This window comes from Mchenga conophoros, linkage group LG12 (assembly GCF_057382185.1).
Source record: "Mchenga conophoros isolate Kocher_MC1m ecotype Shallow Benthic linkage group LG12, M_conophoros_male_GT1.1, whole genome shotgun sequence".
Lineage (NCBI taxonomy): Eukaryota > Metazoa > Chordata > Actinopteri > Cichliformes > Cichlidae > Mchenga > Mchenga conophoros.
The window spans coordinates 9,054,702-9,079,989 of record NC_140537.1 but is presented as its reverse complement, the minus strand read 5'-3'; the positions used below and the strand labels follow the sequence as shown (position 1 = coordinate 9,079,989).

The following is a 25,288-nucleotide window of genomic DNA, read 5'->3' as shown; positions in this document are numbered from 1 at the left end:
AGTTTCTCCAAACCTGTAAACTGTATCATCATCCTTCACGCCTTTGCTGGGCTGCTTGGTGCGTTACTGTAAAAGAAGAAACATTTGACTGATTAGGCCTACGAGTAGCCTACCACTCCGTCTCCTCCTCTCCGCCTTTCTCACTCTGCCATTGGTTAGCACAGGGCAGGCTCCGGGATGATGATGCCTGGAAAGGGGGGTAAACTCGGAGCGCACGTCTCCCCTGCTGCGCACACACGCACAGCAAAAGTGAAGTGAAGATGCTTTTTCCCTTTCGACAAACAGTCCAGCCCGCCAGCCGTTCACTTCTCCTGCTGCCGCTGCTCCTCCTTCTCCCAACAGAGCGTTCAACTGTCCGCTTCCCTGGTTTACACGAGGAACTTGCGCTGCCGGGGCTCGTCCAGCTCGGAGGAGGAGGCAAGAGCAGGCATCAGAGACCCGGAGCACCGTCAGCTCTATAGCGTATCCGTGGAGAGCTACGCGTCGGTATGGGCACGCTGACAAAAGGACGTTACCTCGTTCTGAGGGGGCTCCTGCTGCTTATTTATTGCACAGCATCGGTTATTTCCAAAGGTAAGAGCTGTGTGTGTCCGTGTGCATGCGTGCCTACTTTGGGTGTTTACTGCGCTGTAAGCGCTTTCAGCCGGTCGGTAAAAGAAGAGAGACAATTATTGGGTGCCATCCCCGTGGTTACGCACCACCTGTCACGATTTTTGGTTCATGTTTGAGGTTTACAAATACTTCCCAGCTCACATTCAGTATTCAGCAGGTGATCCTGAGTCTCACTCGGACTTCAGATTTCCACTATTTGAGCATTCTCTCTTCACTGCGCAGTGGAGCTTCTGCTATTGATTCATCAAGCCACAGCTCGCGCCGTCAAGTTCCTACACTCTTGGTCTTTTTTTACGTCTCCCCTCGAATCGATGCCAGTCGTCCCATTCCACTAAGTTTTTAGTCGTGAATGAATCCATCACCGTGACTGCGCTGTAATCAGCACTGCTGGCTTTAATTAAGGCACGCCTGTGCAACAGGCATGCCATTTTATCTGAGAGTTCCAGAGCTAGTCCTCCTTTTTAAATGATCCGCTTCCTGATATCACGAAGTGAATATAGTGCCACAGCAATGTATGTAGAGGTTTGTGCGGGACGCAGAGATATTCATCAGCAGCTACCAGAGCGACTTCAACCAAGGGTTTTCGTTTCTTTTTAGAAGCCCACGGTGAAAGTGCTTTACATTTACTTGATAAAAATACCTTTGAATGAGAGGTGACTGTGACAAGTGGGGGTCGTGTTGAGGGTAGGAAATCTGCCCCTGCTTGATGTTCTATTTTCTTTCTTTTTCCAGAGAACCCAAAAGAACAAATACAAGAGGATAGATTTAGTCCCTTAAACACACACACAAAAAAAATCCATGTTAAATCATCTTTATTTAATACACACTGTACAGTTTTCTGTAGCCTGTATTGGTTTTAGAGATTTTAAGCTGTTGCACTGAACCACATCACCCGTTTGAATCAGATGTTACAGAACAAGCCTACAACCCAACCAGAATATGCCCTGCAGACATCTGGTTGTGTCTGTGTTGATCTTATGACTCTCACATCTCCATATTTTAGCCACTTAAATAGCAGTAGCACAGAGCAGAGTGCCTGAGAGTGAGATGGTATTTGGTGTTAAAGGTTCCCTGCAGGTTTAACTGGTTACATAGCAGCCTGTGGAGCTGAACAGAGTTCAGATTAACGTTACACGACTTTACGCATCATGAATGTGCAAAGTCTGCTTTTTTTCATTGTGAAGCCAGAAACTCTGGCTTTTTTCCACCTTATTGCTGCAATCTGTTTGCCGTGAAGAAACTGATATACATCATCTTCCACAAATGTAAAAAAATATTCTCACCCTGCACATGCCACTCATTCAGAATAACTCAAATATACATTATCTTGCAAAATATGCATCATTGTTTTTCTTCATATTCTGCAGAGAATCTAAAATCTCAAAAATGCAAAAAGTGATTTGTTTTTCATTATTCATTTATGAATCCTACACACACCCACAAAACAAATAACGCCTTCACACTTGATTTTATGCTCAAGTCAAAAAAGGAAATTAAAAAATGGATCAGAGAGCGAACTCTGATCCATTTTAGTAAAAGACGGGAAGTCATTGACCAGCGTGCAGGGAGTTAGACTGGCAGCAACACAAACACTGTGTTAAAATAATGATTGTTTACATTTTTGTAAACAAACTATTGCCGGTTCTCTCTTGTCGATTAGATGTGGAGACAGCTGTCATCAATCTGTTGTACATTAACTTGTAATTATGAGGATATTAGGATAAGGAATGCAAGTATGCAGCAGGATCTTGTAATGATGGCAGTTTCATTTCGACCAAACGGAAATAGGTAGGTCTGCTGTCATTACTGATCAGTCACACACAGAAAAATAGAGTTAAACTGGGGGTTCCATTTATTCTTGAAGGTAACATTAAATATTGAGTGAATATGATGTTATGAAACCAACATACTTTACTTATGACGCATCCCTCTAATTTCAAGCCACCAGTCATAATTAGGACCTCGAAGCTGGGCAGAAATTCAGAAAAGTGATGCAGGGGAAAAAAAGCACAATAAGACCAGAGAACAGTAGAGCTGTCAGGCAGGCCACAAATGTTCACACCAGCAAACATCATGAATTACTGTGTGCTGAAAAGTTGTTAGATTGGATTTTGATCAGTGGTCCCAAAAAACATTTTGCCTACCACTATTAAATAATTTCATCATTATTAATGGTGACATTTTTATGGATGTCTTCATCAGTAGTTTCTGTTAGCCTACAGACAGACGTTGGAATTAACTTGCATTAACTAAAATGGTTTACAGGTTTTATTCACTTTTTACTGTTGTTAATGGATGTAATTACTGATCATTAACCTTAATAATAATGGATTGGATTTATATAGCGCTTTTCAAGGCACCCAAAGCGCTTTACAATACCACTATTCATTCACTCTCACATTCACACACTGGTGGAGGCAAGCTACGGTTGTAGCCACAGCTGCCCTGGGGCAGACTGACAGAAGCGAGGCTGCCATATCGCGCCATCGGCCCCTCTGGCCAACACCAGTAGGCAAGTAGGGTAAAGTGTCTTGCCCAAGGACACAACAACCAGGAGAGAGAGAGCCCAGGGATCGAACCGGCAACCTTCCGGTTACAGATGCGATTCCCAACCCCCTGAGCCACAGTCGCCTTAAAGGTCATACTAATTAAATAAAGGTTATGTAGTAATAACAACAACAACAACAACAACAACAACAACAACAATAATAATTTGTAGAAAATGCGCATCACTTGTCTGTTTTGGTAGTGGGATGGCATCTACAATGTACTACAAACTAACTTATCAACATAAGCAACTTAACTTCTCCTACCTTGAGTTGTGGCTTGTCTCTTCAAGTAGCCCCTTCAATTTTAATCAATCAGTTTCTACCATGCCTAAAGATGAGGCATACATTTTGGGTGAACACATCAAAATGTTCTAATATAACCTAAAATCTATTGTGTAAAAATCACGTGAGCAAGTTTGTCTAGGAAAAGGAATAGGAATTAAGCCAGGGACCACTGTGAGTACCTCGAATGGTGAAAAAAAGGAACCATTAAAGCACACAACTACAAGCAGATTGCCAATGTTCTAGTAAGTCACTGATTCAAATTCTATTTGTTACCAATTTTTCCCATAAAATTAAATAAAGGTGTAAATTGATAGCTGGATATATTAATTAAAATAAAAAAATGAAAGTAAAGACAACAGTATTGTTGTGTATAGCTTTTTATTCATGCCTAATGCATTATGTAGCTAATCAGTTCATGCGGAACTGCATCCCTTTCTACACACATAACACAGAAATACAAAAAAGGATTATTACAGAGGCATTTATAAAAACAAAACATAAAGATGATTTCGTTTTTTAAACTGAAACACTTTCCATTAGGGAAGTATTGAAACAAAAAGGAAATGAAAGTTTAAAAGATTCCTTTTATCTTAGGGTGTGTAATGTCACAAAAGAAATACACAACAAACTTTTATTTGCTTTTTGTCTGTGTGTGTATCAAATGAAAAATGATTGTAACTTTTTCCAATTTTGTTTTCTCAGTTGCAGATTTAAAAAAAAAAGAATGTTGAATTGTTTGGCAATCTCTACCTTCTGGTTGCATATATTTATGACAAATTAAAGAGTGACTCCAGCAAGTTATTATTATAGTGGTTAGCAGAAGGGGTTAGAATGGAGGCAGTAAAAAATGTTTGGTGATAGCATGTAATAGTTAGAAAGGTCTAAATTGACTGGATCCTACAAGTTCTACATCAACATACTCAAGCAAAATATGGAATGCTTGAATTTTTACTGATAGCCTTTAGTTTAGGATTTAGACTCTTGTAAGAGTCTACATAGATGCACAAAATACATGAAAAAGCTTGACAGTATGAGACTATGTGCAGGTTCTCTCTGTATAAATACACATTTCTCTGTGGTTTTTCTTCAAAATTTGTTTAGCAGAATGAATACAATTTGCAGACAGCCAGAAGACATGAAAGTTAAACAGGTCAGTAAATGGCACACAGATTTCTTATCATCTTGAGTTCCTATATATTAAGGAAGTCGCCATCAAAAAGCTGACAGAAGCAGAAGTGTCGGCCCAGCATTCCTTGGACAGACTGTTTGTACTTTGCTCGAAGAACACAGAATTAATTTTGACTGAATTCAAACTTAAGTCAGGAGCACAAGCACATTCAAAAGATGCTCAATGTTTCTATTTGTAGTCATTTTTATGTGGCGCCCTTCAGGGTGTTTACAGAGGTGTGGAAAGCAGCAAAAAGACACGGAACAGAATAGAGCAGTCGTCAGGGAGAATGGATAGGACATTAATTTAATCAGAAAGGAGGAGCTGGGGTGGAGGTGGGTTTCAAATTGGCTTGCAGATTAACAGTATCTGTGGGCAGGCTAAAGCAGCTTAATGTATATACAACTATAACACGAGGCGTCAGCTGATGTGGACTGGCACTGAGAACATGATCTGGTTTCATCTGAGCTTCACTTCACAACCTGCCTGCCTAGCATCCCGATTAAGTGTGGGACCATATCAAAAATAGTTCAGCAAATGATTATCTTCCGTATGTCCATTTTTTTCTTGAGGAGCAATTTTTGTCTATAGAATGTCAAAAAGATGAAAATACTGATTTCCAAAAAACAGAGGTCTTGAGTTTAATTAAATATCATAGAAAAAACAAAAGAAAACAACACATTTTAAAAAGTGAAAGATGTTTTATTATTTTTTTATACAGATTGTGCTTAAAAAGCATTACAGGTACTAATGGGCTGTCAAAACAGAGGCAGGGCATTTGAATGCTCGACTCTACCTTGTTGCATGTTACAACTTTTCTGCATATCACATCATTTTTAAAGGCCATGCATGTCATGACAGGTGTCACACTTTCCCACAAGTTTAGTCCTTGAATCAAACAGTAGCAAACAGCAGCAGTCCTGCTGCTCCTGCGGGTCTCGATGGTCCTAGCTTGAACTCAGCGAGATTTAAGCTCTTAAAGATCAATAGCTGATGTTCGCAGGCCCCCACTGGCTCAGAACGAGACTCACGCAAGGGGTCATGAAAGAGGGGTCCTCCATGTGTAACACAGCCATGAGTGAGGATGATGTGGCCCATGGGGGATCTTGAAAAGGCTTTTCATCTTTTGTCTCACAGTTCTGATGAAATAAGGGCTATTTCAAGAAGCTTTGTCCAGGGTTGTAATGGGAATTTCTTGTAGATCAGCAATCTGCTATTGGTGTGTATTTATCTCATAATGAAGCTCTGCTTAGACATGCAAAAGGGTATGCGAGTGCACTGATATGTAATATCCCTTCTTACCTATCTTCTGATGAGGCTCTCGTTGATTTCTCTCGACATGCAGGCATTTATTTGGGACTTGATGATTAATTTATGTGATGTGTGATTTTAGCAAGATAGAGTGTTGTGTATTGAGAGAAGTAATGAGCAATGGGATTATCTGATATTTGATTGAGGATTGCTGAAGTCGCCCAGTTCATTTGTCAGTAAAGCTGCTAGGTCTGCTTTAAGTTTAGCTAATACTCTATATGACTACAAGAATATGTTGTGAGATTAGACTACAGAGCTGCTAATGTTTGCCTTGCTGGAATGATTCTCCATTCTGCATGCATGCACATATGCCCAGGCCCCTGGTGGTCACCTCATTTGATAAACATTAGCAGCAAACAGCATTGTCCCTGCTCCACAGATGCACAATTGTGTCAAGCCTTGCTGAAATAACCATCACCACATGTTGTGTGATGCTGTGCCCCTCTGTTATCCGTCTCCGCAGCCTAATTTGACACACAAACTTGTCTATTCTCCCAAGAGTTTTACTTCCTTGACCTTGAGCTGCAGATTGTACATCTCCCTCCCTGTTCTTCAGGTTGGGCATTTTTTTAAAAAGTGGAAAGAGAGAGAGAGAGAGCAGAGCACAAAGGATGCACAAAACTGTGGTTACTTTTGTTTTCAAGAAAAAAAAGGAAAAATCTCAAGGTTTTTTTATTTTCCTCTGCACTGTTTCATGAAAACAGACAAAGGTCAAATCTGTTATTTTCCCTCAGAGAAAGCAAAAGGGGCTCTTATATTTTCCCTGCCGATCCCAGAATGAATCATCATAGTCAGGTTGCTGTGGGTGACAATGTGTTCAGTTGCCAGATTTACATTTAAATGAAACCAAATGGCTGTACATTCAGAAATGATATACAGTAATGATCATGGTAATAAAAGCAAAGTCCTCTTTCATATTGGACCAGCTCCTACTCGGGATCACTGTCATTTGGGGACTTTGCAGGTACAGTCGGTGAGTTATGTCTTTGCTATGTCAAGACTATTACCTTCACATTTCAATGAGTGAATTCATCAGCATGCTGCCTAAGAGGCTTAATGTAGTTGGCAATCAGCCCTGCAGCTCATTGGCTTCTTCCATGGACCTGGTGCATGAATGCCATGATGGCACCGGCTCTGACATAAACGGTAGTAACCAGACCGAAAAGCAGCGCACATTTCGGTGCTTTATTTTCCTGAGCTGTGATACACTTTAAATTCTAGCCAATCATTTTACGTTTCCGAGGATAGTAGGCGGGTCCAGGTACGTACGTTCTTTTAGAGCAGAGCTACAGATTAAAAATGCCCAAGGCGAAGCGGTCAAAAGTCTGGCTGTACTTCACAGCAAAAGATGCAAACTCAGCAGCCTGCAACAAGTGCTTTAAGGCAGCTGTCCCCAACCTTTTTTGCGCCACGGACCGGTTTATGCTCGACAATATTTTCACGGACCGGCCTTTAAGGTGTCGCGGATAAATACAACAAAATAAAACTAGTACCGGTACCGAAAAAAAGAAGATTTATTCATAACACATGTGAAAAGACCCAGGAAAACCGAGTTAACGATAAAAACAATAACAAAATAACGCTGAAAACCGATAAAAACCCTCAAAACCATACATTTCAGCCTCAGCGCTCGCGGCCCGGTACCAAACGACTCATGGACCGGTACCGGTCCGAGGCCCGGGGGTTGGGAACCGCTGCTTTAAGGTGATACTGTGTAAAGGAGGTAACACCTCAAATCCGATGAAACACCTGGCGACGCATAATGTTTTTTTAAAAGCCGAAAAATGCGCCGTATTTGATAGCTTGCTGCGAGACCTCACACCGAGCACATCTACTGCGGGTGTGGTGCCTGTTATCGGACCCGGAGTTAGCAACATCCCCCAAAAACCCGAAGAGGACAGTCCTGGCCCCTAGCCCTGCCAGTGTAGCAGAAATGATGATGGCAGCAGCAGCCGTTCTTCTCTGCGTGAGTAGCTTAATGTTGTTCGTGTGTCATTTACGTTGAGTAGGCTAACCACGTTATTACATTAATGCATGTAAGGTGAACTAGCAAACACCGTCGTAGTTACATGCGGCTGTCTTCTTGTTTGATGGCAGATGCTCCCTTCACCCTGGCCAAAAAGGCTAAAATGACCAAAGAAAAAGTGGAAAACAGTTAAACATGAGAGGTTTTTGGACAAAGTTTGTGTTTTTTCCATTGTTTAAGCACTGCTTCCAGCCAAGAGTGATACCATATATGCCCCATAGCTGCAGAAAAGGCTAACATTGTTATCTTTTTACAAAAAAACAGCTGAACATGAGAGGTTTTTGGACCAATTTTGTGTTCTCCATTCTTTAAGCACCGGTTTAAGCACCGTTTATGCACCGGCACCGTTTCAAAAGTACCGGTTTGGCACCGGTATCGGATAAAACCTAAACGATACTCATCCCTATGAATGACACTGAGATATTTTTTTCCAGCTACTGTATCTTTCATGTATCTATAGGTTTTTGCTATTTTCCTTGATACAAGGCCCTGATACATTTACAGTATAGTTCCATTTAGGTGGCATCATCTGGGAATCTAGTCTTTCTGCATAATGGATGAAATAAAAGTGGCTGCCACAGCTTAAGTCATTCTGTTGATATACTTTAGTGTTGGACATAGAAAACATTATGCCACAGTCAGTATAATCGAATGACGGTTGTTTGTGGTGGCAAAGCTTGATAAAAAGGAGCCTACACTATTTCAATGCAATATTTTAATTAAAAAAATAATTTAGTGCTTATTTTGACATATGAAAGGACCTTTACTTTGCAGGCAAGATGCACTCTGGGCTGACAGGGGAAACTGGTCATAAATGCACAAAAAAAAAATCATATTCTTCGAGTTCTTTTGTATTTTCATACTGATAACAGTAATGATTTACTCGCAATTTAAACATGTTAAATTACGTAGGTTAACATTTAAATAGCAATATGAGTACAGAGTTCCGAACAATAGCCACAGATCAAATATTAATAATAGATAAATCATACATATAACAAGTAATAAAGAGATAAAATAAGCTGTGCTTTAACATTTGCAGCCATTAAGTGAATCTCACTGTGTTTCTGTAAGGTCTGAAAAGTTTTGCATGTCTTTTTAATAAACATATACTTGTTGCTGCAAACTGTAATTGCTCAAACTTGTACAGCAGAGTGATTAAAGCATCGATTCAATTAAAAGACAGTTTTCTAATAATGGATGTGGGCATGGTAGACACAAACAAATAAAGCATAGCTCACAGGCTGTCATATCATATGCATTCAAATGCTTCACTATTAAAGCCCTGTGGAAAAATGTGGGCTTTCTGTCCACTGATGCATTAGGGTTTTTAATTTAAAATTGTTAAATGAAGTCTTGACCTTTGCATTATAGTTGCAATCCCTATTATCATAATTTCCCAACTTTGGGATACATATTGTATATCCCAGTTGAAGTTGGAAAATTAGCTTACTGAGTAGTTCTTAGCTTACTGAGTAGCTCTGTGTTAGCGCAGATAATGGTGCTTGAATAAAAGTCTATGCAGAGATTATTTTTCTCTGGAATAAGTCACAACTTGCCAGCGTAACGTTATATATCTGCTACTATCAATTGCTCCGTTATTCACAAGGGCTCACTACAGCAGATAGCTCAATATATTTGATTTGGCCAATTGTCTTCCTGGTTTAAAGAAAGGTTATTGTGTGTCCTCCATGTCTTAAACCAGGGATCTTTTGCTTGTTAGGTGAATGTGTAAACCACTACTCTATGGAGCTGATAGCTTTAAGACATATTAAATGGCATCATCTGGGTATTTAGTCTTTCTGCATACTGGATGAAATAAATGTGGCATATGTTAAATTAAAATGCAGTGGATTTGAATTGGTAAATCAAACGAAGATCAAAGCCTGCTTGTAAAACATGTAGTGATTGGTGATATTTTGTTTTAAAATTAGGTTAATTCTGGTACTTGTGCTTCACACCACTTAATGTAACCTTTAAAGTATCTGTAGTTTTCAGAAAAAAGCAAGAAATATTCCAACCAAATGTAAAACAAACCAAAACAACAAAACGACTGAAAAGCACAATTAAAATAAAAATGATAATTCTGTGTTTGTAAAATGTATATGTGTATAAAAGTGCGTACAATATAAAATTATCTTTTCCCTTAAGCAGTAGTGTGTATTTCGCTGTCATGAGACAGGCCAGCTGTTTCATGCGACACCACACTGAAAACATCTGGAAGCGATGTAGACACCCACATTTTGTTTTTATAAAGCTTTATTATCTATATAATAAAAGGAATTTGTGAGTATTGAAGTTATTGACCCACCAATCTCAAAATATATGTCTACTTTACCTTAGGACCCATCACTATCCGAATCTGCAGTTAAAACAACTGTCACTTATTTGTGGCGATAACCCCAGCACAAAAAGAGAGTATTTATGAAAAATCATTGCTGGTATGTGTTTTTTCACATTCATTTGCTGTAGAGCTACTGCTGGTACTACATCCATGTAGCTGCAGTAATACACTCCAAATTTAGAGGTGTCAGGTTGTGCAGGCTCCATGAACTTCTCCAAATCTGTGTTTACAGATGGTGTGCACCAGATGAGCTTTTTACAAGGCTGTTTTATGATAGCATCCTATTTAGCAAATCTCCAAGCAGCCATAAGGCCTACTGGGAGATGTGTGCATGTGTGAATGCGCCTGCTTCCACACAAAGACACAATTAAGAAACCCACACACAGTCCCATGTAAATTTTATTTATAGTGCATGTCTGGCCATATTTTGATAGCATCTGGGCGTGAGGTTCTACTTAATCAGAGACCAATGAAAAGTGATGCCTCTTCTCTTATCAAGTCAGAGAGAATTCAGTATTGTTATCGAGAAACATGTCCCGTTGATGTATGCGTCATGGCTGAAATCTATGTCAGGTTTGCTCCAGTAAATCGCCTTTTGAATGACTGGAGCTTCTAAGTGAATCCCTCATTTCGCCTCGTGCTGACAGTGGCTCAGGTGGTAGAGCGGCGTGTCTTCCAATTGGAAAAACAGTGATCAATCCTCTTCTTGTCCATGTGTAGAAGTGTTGGGCAATGTATTGAACCCTGAGTTGCCCTTTATGTATGAATGCTAGATCAAAAGTGGTTAGGTATAGATAAAAACACTTCATTAATGTGTGAGATTGGGAGAATGAGACTTAAAGTAAAAAACTGCTATGTAAGTCCTAGTCAATTCACCCAGTGGAACCACAGTAAAGAAGTGCAATGTTTCTATATCCAGTACACTGTGGATATTTATTTATTTTGCTCTATCAATGTAGGTCAGACTGTTACAGACTGAAGTGTCTCAATAACTAGATGGATTACTGTGCAATTTTATAAAGATGGCAAACTTTGATCTCTAATCCAAATTGCTTTAAAGATGCCCTAGAGTTTCCACTGAACCATCAAAATGTCAAATGATATACTCACATCTCATTTTGTACAGATATTTATGGTTCTTAGGTGATATATTCAAATAGTTCTGATGATTTGTTGCTGCTATCACATTGTTCCTACTACAGGTTGCTGTTATTAATTTTATATGAGCTAAGACAATATGTAACACTGCAACACATTCAGTTTTAAAACACTGAGAAATGCTATAATTACATATTTTTCCTATATTAAAGGTCTAGAATAGCACCTTGCAAGACTAGGAAGAATAACAATTGACATAATTCCACAATAAGAATGGCAGGAAGGTGAATGCCGCTAGTTTATATCCCAGCTACAAGACGGGACTATGAATGGTGCCTTTGAATATCTACAATTTTTACACTTTTATATTACTTGACTTTTTCATTTATGTCCCTGATTGGTTAGATTTAAATACAATTAGGGATGGCTTGAATTAAAACACAGCTAAATGCTATTAATTGACCAGCTAATCATTGACCTGTAAGTTCCTTGTTAGTGAAGGTTAGGTTGCTGGAGTGATTGTACAAAATATCCGCAGTAAACTTAAAAGCTGAAACAACATGATAGCACAGAGATGCATGTTCAGAATGTTTGCCTTTGTCTGGCAGCAATATAACTGGCAATCAGCTGTAACAGCTGTATTTTACCCTATCAAGTTCTAATCTAGCATCATCAGAATTTTCTGTTCATCCAATACTTCAGTTTGTCCATATATATTACTTATAGATTACTATGATAAAATACCTTCTAATAATGTAATTTACTATTGCAGCTTATTACATTAGTACCTTAAGCTAGTGTTAGCATATTTATATGCTAAACAAAGAAAGTGAACATTGTCTCTGCTAAACGTCAGCATATAATCTTTTTCATTTTAAGCATTTAAATAGCTACATCACAGCTACAAGGTTACAACATCTAGGTAGTATTCGTATACACATCCTATTCATAATTATGACTTGGAGACTTCTCTGAAAGCTCTCATATGTCCAAATAAGAACTCATGACACGATGACATGAAGTCATAAACAAGGAAATCGTTACTATGGTTACCTTTCCTTTCTATTATTTCTCAACTTGTCATTATTGCAGCCTCACAGAGTTGCTAACAATGGCTCATTATCTTTGCTCAGTATCTCCAATTCTGCATACCATTGAGCCTTTTCAGTTTTTTCCTACTTCAAGTAAATGCAAATTGGAGCAGTACCATGTTTTTAAAGACTTGTTAAATTAGGCCCAGCATTGAGATACAGAAGGACAAAGAAAGCGAAACGATAAGGAAAGGATTTTCTTTAACTGAGAAGTAAACCACATTGTAATCCAGGACTGTGAACTGGGCTCTCAAATACATAGATCACAGTTATATTTCATGGAGAACCGATGTGTGGCCTTAAGATTCTCTGCTGTGGCTGTGTCTACTTTCATGGCCTTGGGTCAGCTGTTCAAACATGTCCTCTGTTGATCCGCGGTGCAGCAGCAGGCCTGTAGGGACAGAACATTGCTGAAGGACAAGTTGTGATGAATGGACTGCCAAGCACTAGTCCCAGCTCACTGTGCCTGTCTTGCCTGAAGGACCTCTTGGTCTCGCTGTTGGCCACATGTTAGTCATTGGTTCATGCTGTTTGTGAACAGTGGTTGTCACACACTGTTGCTGCAGGAAAAAGAAGTTTTTCCTTTTTTTCTCTCTTTTTTTTAACTTTCATGTATTTAAACAGTGCTTCATCATCTGGTTTATACTAGAGATTTATTTCCACTTAATATGAAAAATGCTCTAGAAGAGCCCATTGATAATCCAAAACAACAACCAGAGGTTTGCCAAGATCCTAAACAGAGTTATTTTTTCATCTCTTATTTTTGTTGAATACAGTGTGGGAGAATAGTATTTGACACCCTCCTGTATTTGTAGGTTTCCTCACTTACAAAGAAATGAGCGGCCTCTAATTTAATGGAAGTTTCCTCTTATTGGAGCAGGAAAGAATGTCAACCAAAAATCCAGAAAAAATGCATTACATAAAAGTTACAAATTGATTTGGATTGAGTGAAATAACTTTTTGAACCCCAAGCAAAACATGTCTTTGTACTTGGTGAAGAAACCCTTGTTGGCAAACACAGCAGTAACACGTTATTTGTAGTTGGTCACCAGGTGTGCATATATCTCAGCAGGGATTTTGGCCCACTCCTCCTTACAGAAACTCCAAGGACTGAGGTCTGGAGACAGGCGAGGCAGCTCTACAACCCTAATGTGGTTCTTAGCTGCTCTTCTGTTGACTCCTCTGTTGACTTGGTGGTATCTTTTGGGTTATTGTCATGCTTGAAGACAAAATGATTAAGGGAAGGAGATTTTCATGCAAGGTTTTACGATACATGACCCCATTCATTGGCCCTTCAATACGGTGAAGTCGTCCTGTACCCTTACAATAGCTAAATAGCCTCAAAGCATAATGTTTCTATCGCCATGCTTGACTGGTGATGATGTTCTTTCGGTCATACTCAACATTTCTGTTCTTCCAAAGTCAGCAGATTGATATGATTTTGGTTTTGGTTTCAGCTAACCACAGGACTTACTCTTATGGCTTATCTGAAAGCATTTAAATGTTGGCTGACAAACTTAAGACAGCTTTATACATGTGCCTTCTTCAGCAGGAGGACTTTGCGGACGTTGCAAGATATCAATCCATTATGCGGCCGTAGTGTGCTTCCTTCAGATCATTGAGAAGCTCCTCCTGTGTACATGCATTCTGTTCATCTGGACATAGCGTTTTGTTCAGCTTGAAGAAGGCTGAAGAAGTTACTTCAATGAGTGATGACACGTTTCTCTCACTGAAAATCATACGTTCAGGTGAACAGAATCAACTTTTTGGGGTTCCTCCTGTGTAGTTTGAACTGATCCACCACCTTTCTCATGATCATCCTCATCGCATGAGGCAAGATGTTGAATGGAGCTCCAAACAAAGGATGTTAAGGGCTATATGATGGTCTTGTACCAAAATGCAGCCTTCCACAGATCTACAGTTTTATCCCAGTTATCATTTGACAGGTCTTTGGTTTTGCCCATGGCAGTGGAGAGGTTGGAATGGAAGAAACCGATTGTACAGACACATGTGATTTATATGCATAACAAATTTAAAACAGGAGTATCTGTAATTCACTGATTGGTTGATTAATTGGTTGATTCATTCAGTGTAATTTGTGTGCAGTTTGGACAGCCAGAATTTTGGCTGGGTTGTAGGGGATTTAATATTTATTTAAATCAATACCATGCAAATTAATGTATTTACTTTTATGTTTACATGTCAAAATAATATCTGTATGAAAGCTAGAACCTAAGGTATCCAGAACATTACATTTAAATGAGGGGTTCTGTGTTATTCACTGGCTGTAATGTTATGGCTGATGGATGTATGCAGATCATGATTATAATTTGGAGGTATTTTGAAAATTGTCTTAAGTTTAGTGTCTATTACCATTTTCCTTATCTTTTAAACATTGCTGCTAATTTAGAAAAATAACATAGCCTAGGTTTCCCACTGTTGTGACAAATTACCTTATTATGAAAGTAAGTCATTATATACAGAGGTAGTCTTTGTGCAGGGAATTGATATTATTTGTGCCAGTGTTTGGAGTTTTGTATTGATTACTGCATTCTTGAACAGCAGGAAGTATCATTAATACTAATAATATATTGTCTGTTATCCATGAAAGCTTTTTAAATACTGTAGGATGGTAATAATAAAAATAGCCACACCACAGCTACTGTATAAAAGGCATCATAGATTCAGCCATAAATGCACTCATATTCCAAATAATAAACAGCCAGCAAAGACAAATAGAGCAGCTGGCTGCAGCCAGCCTTTTAATACTGTAACATTATCTTTCCTTTATATAGAATCTATAGAATCTTACCATAAACTGGCAAATGTATTTAAACTAGGCCAACACACTAAATGCCCAAATTGATGAGTGCCAAAAATATTTAGGGGTTACAGAAAGTGGCTTAGTATTTTTCTGAGCAACTTAACTATAAATATTTAAACAATTCTGGCCAGTGCACAAATTTATGTCCGCAAATTTAAAAAGAATTGTCTTTTCACATATTCCACCGTGATCTTTTTTTTCTCTCTGGTATTTACTGAAACTTTGCCTCTCTTTTGTTTCCATTTTGTAGATTGCTACACTCAATAAATAGAAAATGAATTGGGCACCAAAATTCCTTTTAAAAACGTGAAAAACAAAGCATCACACAGCCTCAATGTATAGTATGTACTGGGAAAAGAAATGAGCTCAGATAACAAGATCAGGTAACATTTTAAGGTGTGAGGCAGGAGATATGATGCCTCTGAACCACTGTGATTACATATTTGAGTAAATAATCAGACAATCCTTACATGGCATATTTTTTTGATATACTACACACAATTTTGTTTTTATTTTAACATGTCAAAAAAGAACAAAAAGAGGAAAAAGGCCTCAAACAAAGGTTTGGCCATAATCTGCTTTACTGAGCTGGTCACAGCTAGCCATTGCTCAGAAACGCCTTTTTTTTTACCTGCTGCTATTCTCTCGGGTCTTTTTTAGGTGGTTTTCTTTGTGCAAAAGATTTTGTAGCTCAGTGAGATTCTTGTGCTGTGTTGCATGCACTGCTCCTTCAAGTACTATCCACAGACTGTCCACGGTGATGTTGGGATTGAGGTAATGTGTAGGATATAGCAAAGCCTTTTGTTTGTGCCTTTGTAGGTAGAGCATTGTTTGTTTTGAGGTGTCTGAGGATCACTGCCTTGTTGTTTTTAGACATTGACCTCTTTTTTTCCTTTTCAGCACTTTTTGTATTAATTTTGTTTTCTTTGCTTTGTTTTTTTTTTAAAGGCTGTGATGTGATGTTACTTATATAGCTGGTAATAATGTAAATTTCATGTCAAAATTTCATTGACTAGAAAACTGACACATTTAAACTGAAGTAAAAAAAATAGGATAAAAGATTTTGATTTGGACAAAAATAAAATAAAATGTTATTGTTGGGATTTTTTCAGTGTTTTATTTGTTCGTGAGTCAATCGGTTTGGCTGAGATTAAAGTTATTAGATTAGATTAGATAAAATAAAACTTTATCTAATCTAATCTAATAACTTTAATCTCAGCCCCTGGTGGGTTCCTCCTTGGTTTTTACACAGTTGAATAAACATCAAACAGAAAACTGATTAATTAGAAGTATGAGACGGTCGAGAATTTACGCCAGTGTCCTGTTATATTTTAGATAGCAAGGAGCAGACGGCCGAGTTTATTAAACTCCACCGAGATAGTGGTGACGCTAATCAGAAGGCTACACTGTCCAATTTCCCCAGCCGTTTACTTCCGGCCTACTCGACCTTCTGAGGACCCAGCCCACGTAGACTGCGAAGGCCGGGTCCTCAGGAGGATGCAGCCCATGAATTTGGACACGACCAATACCTGTTGCTTTATTTTTTGATTTCTTCCTGAATCCTAAACACTGCCAAAAATAGTTGTGCCTAAGCCAAATATGAACTCTAGAGTAGTATACTAGAATAGGGTAGTAGTTCAAAATGTTGCTTATTTAGCCTTATTATCCTTTCTATAGTCCCAGTTCACCCTTAGTCTGAAAAAGCTGTTTTGACACATTCATTTTCCCTTAGAGCCAACTTTCTTCTAATTGCTACCTTTGTAAATGGGAGGTTTGAGCAGAGGATAGGACTTCCATACTCACAGACAAGGTTTCATGCCTAAGCTAAACATACAAAGCTCTCAGTGGCATCATTAAGAGCCAGAAAAAAGCAGTGTCTGCAGTCAGAACTCTTTATTTGAAATTCTGGCCATGTGTTAATAAATACTTGGAAATTCAAAAAAACTTCAGCCCAAGTGCGATATTTGTGGACTTTTTTAAATTCGATTTTTTTAATGACATTACCATATATGGTAATGTCATTGACATTGACATTATATGGTTCGTTGCTCGTTTAGAGTACGCTTTCCCACAAAGTGTACACATTAAAAGTATAAGAAAAACTCATATAAACTTAAATGAACATTTATTGAGGAACGGTTTTCCTGACTGACAAAGGCACTTTTCACATATATAACACACATACAGTTGCACTCCCATCCAAAGCAACTGGTTCATAGTTGTTAGTAGGGATGGGTACCGGTATCCGGTGCCATGATGGCACCGGTTCTGACATAAACGGTAGTAACCAGACCGAAAAGCAGCGCACATTTCGGTTCTTTATTTCGGTGTTTTTTTTCCCTGAGCTGTGATACACTTTAGATTCTAGCCAATCATTTTACGTTTCCGAGGATAGTAGGCAGGTCCAGGTACGTACGTTCTTTTAGAGCAGAGCTACAGATTAAAAATGCCCAAGGCGAAGCGGTCAAAAGTCTGGCTGTACTTCACAGCAAAAGATGCAAACTCAGCAGCCTGCAACAAGTGCTTTAAGGTGATACTGTGCAAAGGAGGTAACACCTCAAATCCGATGAAACACCTGGCGACGCATAGTGTTTTCTTAAAAGCCGAAAAATGCGCCGTATTTGATAGCTTGCTGCGAGACCTCACACCGAGCACATCTACTGCGGGTGTGGTGCCTGTTATCGGACCCGGAGTTAGCAACATCCCCCAAAAACCCGAAGAGGACAGTCCTGGCCCCTAGCCCTGCCAGTGTAGCAGAAATGATGATGGCAGCAGCAGCCGTTCTTCTCTGCGTGAGTAGCTTAATGTTGTTCGTGTGTCATTTACGTTGAGTAGGCTAACCACGTTATTACATGTAAGGTGAACTAGCAAACACCGTCATAGTTACAGTGGGGCAAAAAAGTATTTAGTCAGCCACCGATTGTGCAAGTTCCCCCACTTAAAATGATGACAGAGGTCAGTAATTTGCACCAGAGGTACACTTCAACTGTGAGAGACAGAATGTGAAAAAAAAATCCATGAATTCACATGGTAGGATTTGTAAAGAATTTATTCGTAAATTAGGGTGGAAAATAAGTATTTGGTCACCTCAAACATGGAAAATCTCTGGCTCTCACAGACCTGTAACGTCTTCTGTAAGAAGCTTTTCTGTCCCCCACTCGTTACCTGTATGAATGGCACCTGTTTGAACTCATCATCTGTATAAAAGACACCTGTCCACAGCCTCAAACAGTCAGACTCCAAACTCCGCCATGGCCAAGACCAAAGAGCTTTCGAAGGACACCAGGAAAAGTATTGTAGACCTGCACCAGACTGGGAAGAGTGAATCTACAATAGGCAAGCAGCTTGGTGTGAAAAAATCAACTGTGGGAGCAATCATCAGAAAATGGAAGACATACAAGACCACTGATAATCTCCCTCGATCTGGGGCTCCACACAAGATCTCATCCCGTGGGGTCAAAATGATCATGAGAACGGTGAGCTTTGATCCCAGAACCACACGGGGGGACCTGGTGAATGACCTGCAGAGAGCTGGGACCAAAGTAACAAAGGTCACCATCAGTAACACACTACAACGGCAGGGAATCAAATCCCGCAGTGCCAGACGTGTTCCGCTGCTGAAGCCAGTGCATGTCCAGGCCCGTCTGAAGTTTGCCAGAGAGCACATGGATGATACAGCAGAGGATTGGGAGAATGTCATGTGGTCAGATGAAACCAAAGTAGAACTTTTTGGTATAAACTCAACTCGTCATGTTTGGAGGACGAAGAATACTGAGTTGCATCCCAAGAACACCATACCTACTGTGAAGCATGGGGGTGGAAACATCATGCTATGGGGCTGTTTTTCTGCCAAGGGGACAGGACGACTGATCCGTGTTAAGGACAGAATGAATGGGGCCATGTATCGTGAGATTTTGAGCCAAAACCTCCTTCCATCAGTGAGAACTTTGAAGATGAAACGAGGCTGGGTCTTCCAACATGACAATGATCCAAAACACACCGCCCGGGCAACAAAGGAGTGGCTCCGTAAGAAGCATTTGAAAGTCCTGGAGTGGCCTAGCCAGTCTCCAGACCTCAACCCCATAGAAAATCTGTGGCGGAAGTTGAAAGTCCGTGTTGCTCGGCGACAGCCCCAAAACATCACTGCTCTCGAGAAGATCTGCATGGAGGAATGGGCCAAAATACCAGCTACTGTGTGTGCAAACCTGGTAAAGACCTATAGTAAACGTTTGACCTCTGTTATTGCCAACAAAGGTTATGTTACAAAGTATTGAGTTGTATTTTTGTTATTGACCAAATACTTATTTTCCACCCTGATTTACGAATAAATTCTTTACAAATCCTACCATGTGGATTCATGGATTTTTTTTTCACATTCTGTCTCTCACAGTTGAAGTGTACCTCTGGTGCAAATTACTGACCTCTGTCATCATTTTAGGTGGGGGAACTTGCACAATCGGTGGCTGACTAAATACTTTTTTGCCCCACTGTACATGCGGCTGTCTTCTTGTTTGATGGCAGATGCTCCCTTCACCCTGGCCAAAAAGGCTAAAATGACCAAAGAAAAAGTGGGAAAACAGTTAAACATGAGAGGTTTTTGGACAAAGTTTGTGTTTTTTCCATTGTTTAAGCACTGCTTCCAGCCAAGAGTGATACCATATATGCCCTATAGCTGCAGAAAAGGCTAACATTGTTATCTTTTTACAAAAAAACAGCTGAACATGAGAGGTTTTTGGACCAATTTTGTGTTCTCCATTCTTTAAGCACCGGTTTGAGCACCATTTAAGCACTGGCACCATTTCAAAAGTACCGGTTTGGCACCGGTATCGGATAAAACCTAAACGATACCCATCCCTAGTTGTTAGTGTAGCTGTAACATAGAGTTTCAGCAGAAATCACACCGCGAACCTGCAATGAGATAATGTGACCACAGCTTTTTTGTCTTCAAAGACTAAAGATCATTCATAAACACTGAACTGAGCATGTGTACACCATGGTACTTGACTGGCTGGCACAACAATAGTCTCCCACATATATAAGGACCACCTCAGGAAAGAAGGACCAATAGTCGCTTCTGCTGCTGAAGACAAATTCACCCGAGTCACCGCATACAGAAATTGCAAGTTAACAGCACCTCAGATTACAGCTCAGATAAATGCAACACATATATTTTCAGTAGCGGTAACATCACTATATCAACTATTCAGAGGAGACTGCGCGAATCAATGAACTGCTAAGAAACCACTACTAAGGAACAGCAACAAACAGAAGAGATGTGTTTGTTCCAAGAAACACAAGGAATGGACATTAGACCAGTGGAAATCTGTGCTTTGGTCTGATGAGTCCAGATTAGTTACGTTCTCACTGAATCATTCTATACTGTACAAACCTGTGGTAAAAGTTTAAGGATCTCCATTTTGAGGTTTCCAGGGCTCTCACTATGGTCTCATTGTTTTTGGTACTTTGACAACACAAGACACATTCAAATAAATAAGACAGTGGTGTACAGATTATTGGAATGCTACAAATCCACTTTTTTTACATTACAGAGAGCTCCCAGCTTTGCTTTCTTATTCAAAGGCACCTTGGTGGCTTCCTCCACAGTTTATGGTCTATCTGCTTTTGACAAGTCTGTTCACTCACTGGCCACACGAGCCACGTTTCTCAACATTACTCACCGCAAGTATCAACCTAGATTGACAAATGATCAGGAGCAGCCTCTCGACAGTTGTGGCCACTGTGAAACTGGGGGTAATATGAAAATACATTTAAAGCCTGTCACCATCGCTGAGACACCAAGGCATTAGTTTACAGCGTGCAGTAATAGGTTTTGGCATTTTTAAAGATAGACTTCTAGACAGGAAAATGAGGTAGCCATGTTTTGATGATAGCAGACAGATGTTGCTATCTCCTCTGAGTTTCTTGGTTGTGAAACACCTGAAATGTTTTCCCCCTCTAACCTTTTACAGCTTATTCGTCAATGGCTTATTCATAACTCTTTGAATTATAAGGCTGTTTGCACCATGTTTTAATGAGTATGACTTTGATGGGCTAATTGTGGGCCTTTTTCATTCGCTTTCAGTTGACTTGAGAGGTCCTGACAGCTGACTTTTAACCTGTTAAAGCATTTCCAATCTGAACATTATATTGTACTCTACCCTGCTTTGTCTTGGTGAGTAGTAGCTGTGTAACTCTTCAGTTCCTGATGTGCCTAAGGCATCCTCCTACTCCCTTCTTTTCATGCTCAAAATTCTCTTTTTTTAAACTCATTTTGGCTTTTGATGCAATCTCAGAGTTCTTCAGGGTCAGCCCCACTGTGGATTACTCAACCCTCCCATGTAAACCAGCGTGTATTCATCTCAACCTTGTGGGCCACATTGCATCTTTACTGATTTGCCATGGCTTGTGCCCACACACCATCCCAGGAAAAATGGACCTTTTGTTGCAGTTGTGTTTGCTTTTAGAACTACATTAGTGTTAGTTTGAATTAATAGTCGTTATGAAACAATGTGGCATGTACTGGATCACTCGCCTGAAGCTGCAGCTTGTTTGGGAACAGCTCATGTCAGCCGTTGATGCCTCTATGATTCAGATCAGTTCTCCCAACAGCTTATAGCATGAAATTATGTCCAGATGAAAATTGTCTGAAGACATTCTTTTGGTAATTGAAGGACCAGCAGTGAGCAGTGTTCATTAATGATGGCAGTCAAGTGTTAAAGAGATTCCCCCTGGCCATCACCTTTGACATATACTTGAGGACATGCTGGAATATAGAACAATGAGCATACATTTTATTTAATGTCGTTTGAGTGTGTGTGGTGTATACACTTTATGGTGTGTTTGAAAGCCTCATTGAAGAATTCAAGGTTGTTGCCCTACTGTGTTTACAAAGGGGTGTGTGGGAGAAGATATTCCCCACGTCTGCCAGACTAGATTTTAAACTTTTAAAATTAGAAAGTCTGTAACAGGCATGGACATTCAGCAGGACTAAGCAAAACTGAAAGCACATAAAAGACAGGAACCGCTAATAGCTTAATAACAACTATTAATTTGGTATTATTGGCACCAACATAGCATGGCCAGTTGGAAAATCACATGATGATGATGCTGTTATCTTGTTTGAAACTACTGAGGTAGAAAAAGAAGATCTTTTTGTGTAAAAAAAATATTAAAAGGTTTATTTGAATCAGATTTGTACTGGTGAAGGAACATGACGTTTGCTGAAAAACTGGAGCTTCAATGTTGAAATGATGTTGTGTAATGTTCTGTGATGTAATTTTTTCCCCAAATATTAGCTTAGTTTTCAATAGCAGGGAAACAATGGAATCTTTTTTTTGCAATTTAATCCGAATTAGTTTTTCAGTTTGAGTCATTTACTTTATACAGAAATGGAATATCAATAACAATTTATAGTTTCTGTGGATGTAGTTAGAATGCTAAAAACAGCAACCAGTTTAAATGTGAAAACATGTGGGAAGAGGAAAATACTGTTCAAAAAAAAAATCTTGCTTTTAAGATGGATTAGCCTATTTTGAAGCAACATGCTGGTTGCTAGTGAGAGAGCTAACCTAGCATTGTGGAAGGTAACAGCTTAGCTACAGCAGCTTAGTGATATTTTACTCCGATGGGATTAAAAGGTTTTATTTATATGTTTGCAGTCATTTTTAATTTAAAGTGGTTGGGGCCTGGAGCCTATCCCAGCTGTCTTAGCAGTAAACCTTGAACAGATTCCCAGTCTATCAACTAGAAAAAGTTTAACTGGTGGATCTCGAGTGTGAAAAGTGAAGGAAATTTTCAAGATTGGCAATAAAATCAACCGGAAAACCAATCACAGCACAGTTGCCGTCTGGCCAAAGAAAACCCCCAAAGAAATCCAGAGTAAACGCTCATGACAAAATCTCCAAAGACTATGTGACATCTCTGAAACACTGTAAGTGCTATCTTTTCATTTGCAAAAGATTTGCAAAGATGACTGTTGAAAGGAAGAAAATCTAGTATGAAGCATTATTCCCTGAGCCCTGTGGTAAATATCTAACCACTGACGCAAGAGTAATTGCGTGCCTGCTGTAAGTAGCTTCCCTTGCTCTTTGAGAATGGCAATTTAATGTCATGTTCTCAGCAGAGGGACACACACTGAGATAAGAGTCATCTCTTTTGGTCAACCCCTCAATGCTCAGGGCATTTGAAATCCATATCCTCTCGGCAAGCTAAAGATCTCCTGCGAAGGAACAGAAATCACCTCCCAACACTAAAAAGCTTTTAACATCATCCGCAAGCAGGTCAGGGATACACTCTGCCATTAATGCGAATCCTGAGCAGGACTTTGGGAGTAGAACCTTTTAACGTGATTTTCAGGAAAATGCAATTATTTATCAGCTGCACCAGTGGTGAGGTTTTATAGCATTATGAATTTTAATTTTGGTTCTGACAAATCCATCAAATGGTACTAAATTTGAACAAGAGTGAAATATTAATTAAATGACTTTTTCTAGTTACTCTCTGGAAATTTATCTAGAACTTTCACCACCAGGGGGCAACATTTTACCAGAAGGTTAAATGTGTAGTGTAATTGCCTGAACCTGTAGGGAGTAACTGGTATTTGGTCTAGATGGCATGGCAGCACAGTGGTTAGCACTGCTATTAAGAAGGTCAGAGTTTAAGTGTGGTTTCTTTATGTTGAATCTGGTGCTGACAAGAGAATGAGATGCTTTCCAAATATTTAAACCACTAAATACACTAAAACAACTGTTTGTAGTCCTTCTCTTTGGTGCATCATGTGGACAAAAATTTTTGGGCCACACTTTGTGATCTTTGAATCTAGGTGTTTTCAATTTCATTACCACAGGTGTATAAAATCAAGTACTTAGCTGCCTTTACAAACTGAAATTTGTCAAAGAAATCAATGAATTCCAGCATGGTACTATAATAGGATGCCACTGTTGAAACAACTTTGCTGAGTCCTGGGAGACATAGTGCATGAAACTCACTCAGTTGACTCAGTAACTGCAGAGTTCCAAATCTCCTGTGGTATTAAAAACAAAAACTGTTTACCAGAATGGCATGGGTGTCCATGGCCGAGCAGCAGGTGTAATGTTTAGGTGGTATGTGATGTGTTTCATCTTCCTTTCATAACTAACCCCATTTCAAATTTAGCTATAGAATAGAATACATAGACATTTTGGCCAAAGAGCTCCTTGGCATTTTGGATTGTATGCAACTTGAAAATTGATATATAGTAAATTTCAGTGCACGTCAGATTAAAAAAAAAAAAAAAATCAGATATGACTATACATAAACTGAGACTGTTTATAAATAGAGTCATTTTTATCCCCCAACAGGAAGAAATGCAGAAGGCTACTGTCAGCAATTACGGAACACTTATTTTGCCTGTTGTCATTTGGCTATATCAGCCAAAACTAGCTACATATGATTTACAATTAAATATAAAGGGTTTGGAAAGTTAGGAATGGAAACTAGATAAAAGATGATCAATAAAATAGAGGGTTGAATGTGTCTTGATGAAATATTTATCCCAGGAAGAGCAGAGAATGTCTGGCTGTGCATGAAAATAGGTTCTGTGGGCTTTTGACATTTTTCTGAAGCTATTTATCAGTGAAGAACCTGAAAAAGTGGTGGAGGCACACGGGGAACTAAAACCCTGTCATAAAATATCACTACTTATATTCTCCTCAGCTTTTGTAGCTGGGTAAAACAACTCAGTAGTTGTTTTTTTTACTAAATATGGACAGTACAGAATATATTTTAGTAGTCCATCGCTACCTTTAGTTCTTGACTAATGAGCAGTCCTTGGGGCTGTATGGAAAGCAAAACAGTAATTGGACACAAAAAGATTTTGGAAGCCATTTTTAGACATATTTTGGCACTTAAGATATACTGTATCTAGAATATTGCACATTTAGCTCTTCCCCTGGCTGCCATTTGGGGGTGGGTAATAGGAATATAGAAACACATGTCTTTCA

The 25,288-nt window shown here is 39.3% G+C and overlaps 1 protein-coding gene across 2 annotated transcripts in view; it reads left to right on the top strand.

The window, feature by feature from the left end:
• Window positions 1–241: 241 nt before the first annotated feature.
• LOC146562113 (netrin receptor UNC5D-like) overlaps window positions 242–25,288 on the top strand; it is a 300,501-nt gene continuing 275,454 nt past the window's right edge. For both annotated transcript variants that reach the window (XM_085293595.1, XM_085293593.1), the window contains exon 1: window positions 242–573. In XM_085293595.1, the coding sequence (XP_085149721.1) occupies window positions 489–573 (85 nt within the window). In that variant the 5' untranslated portion in view covers window positions 242–488. The remainder of the gene's footprint in view (window positions 574–25,288) is intronic.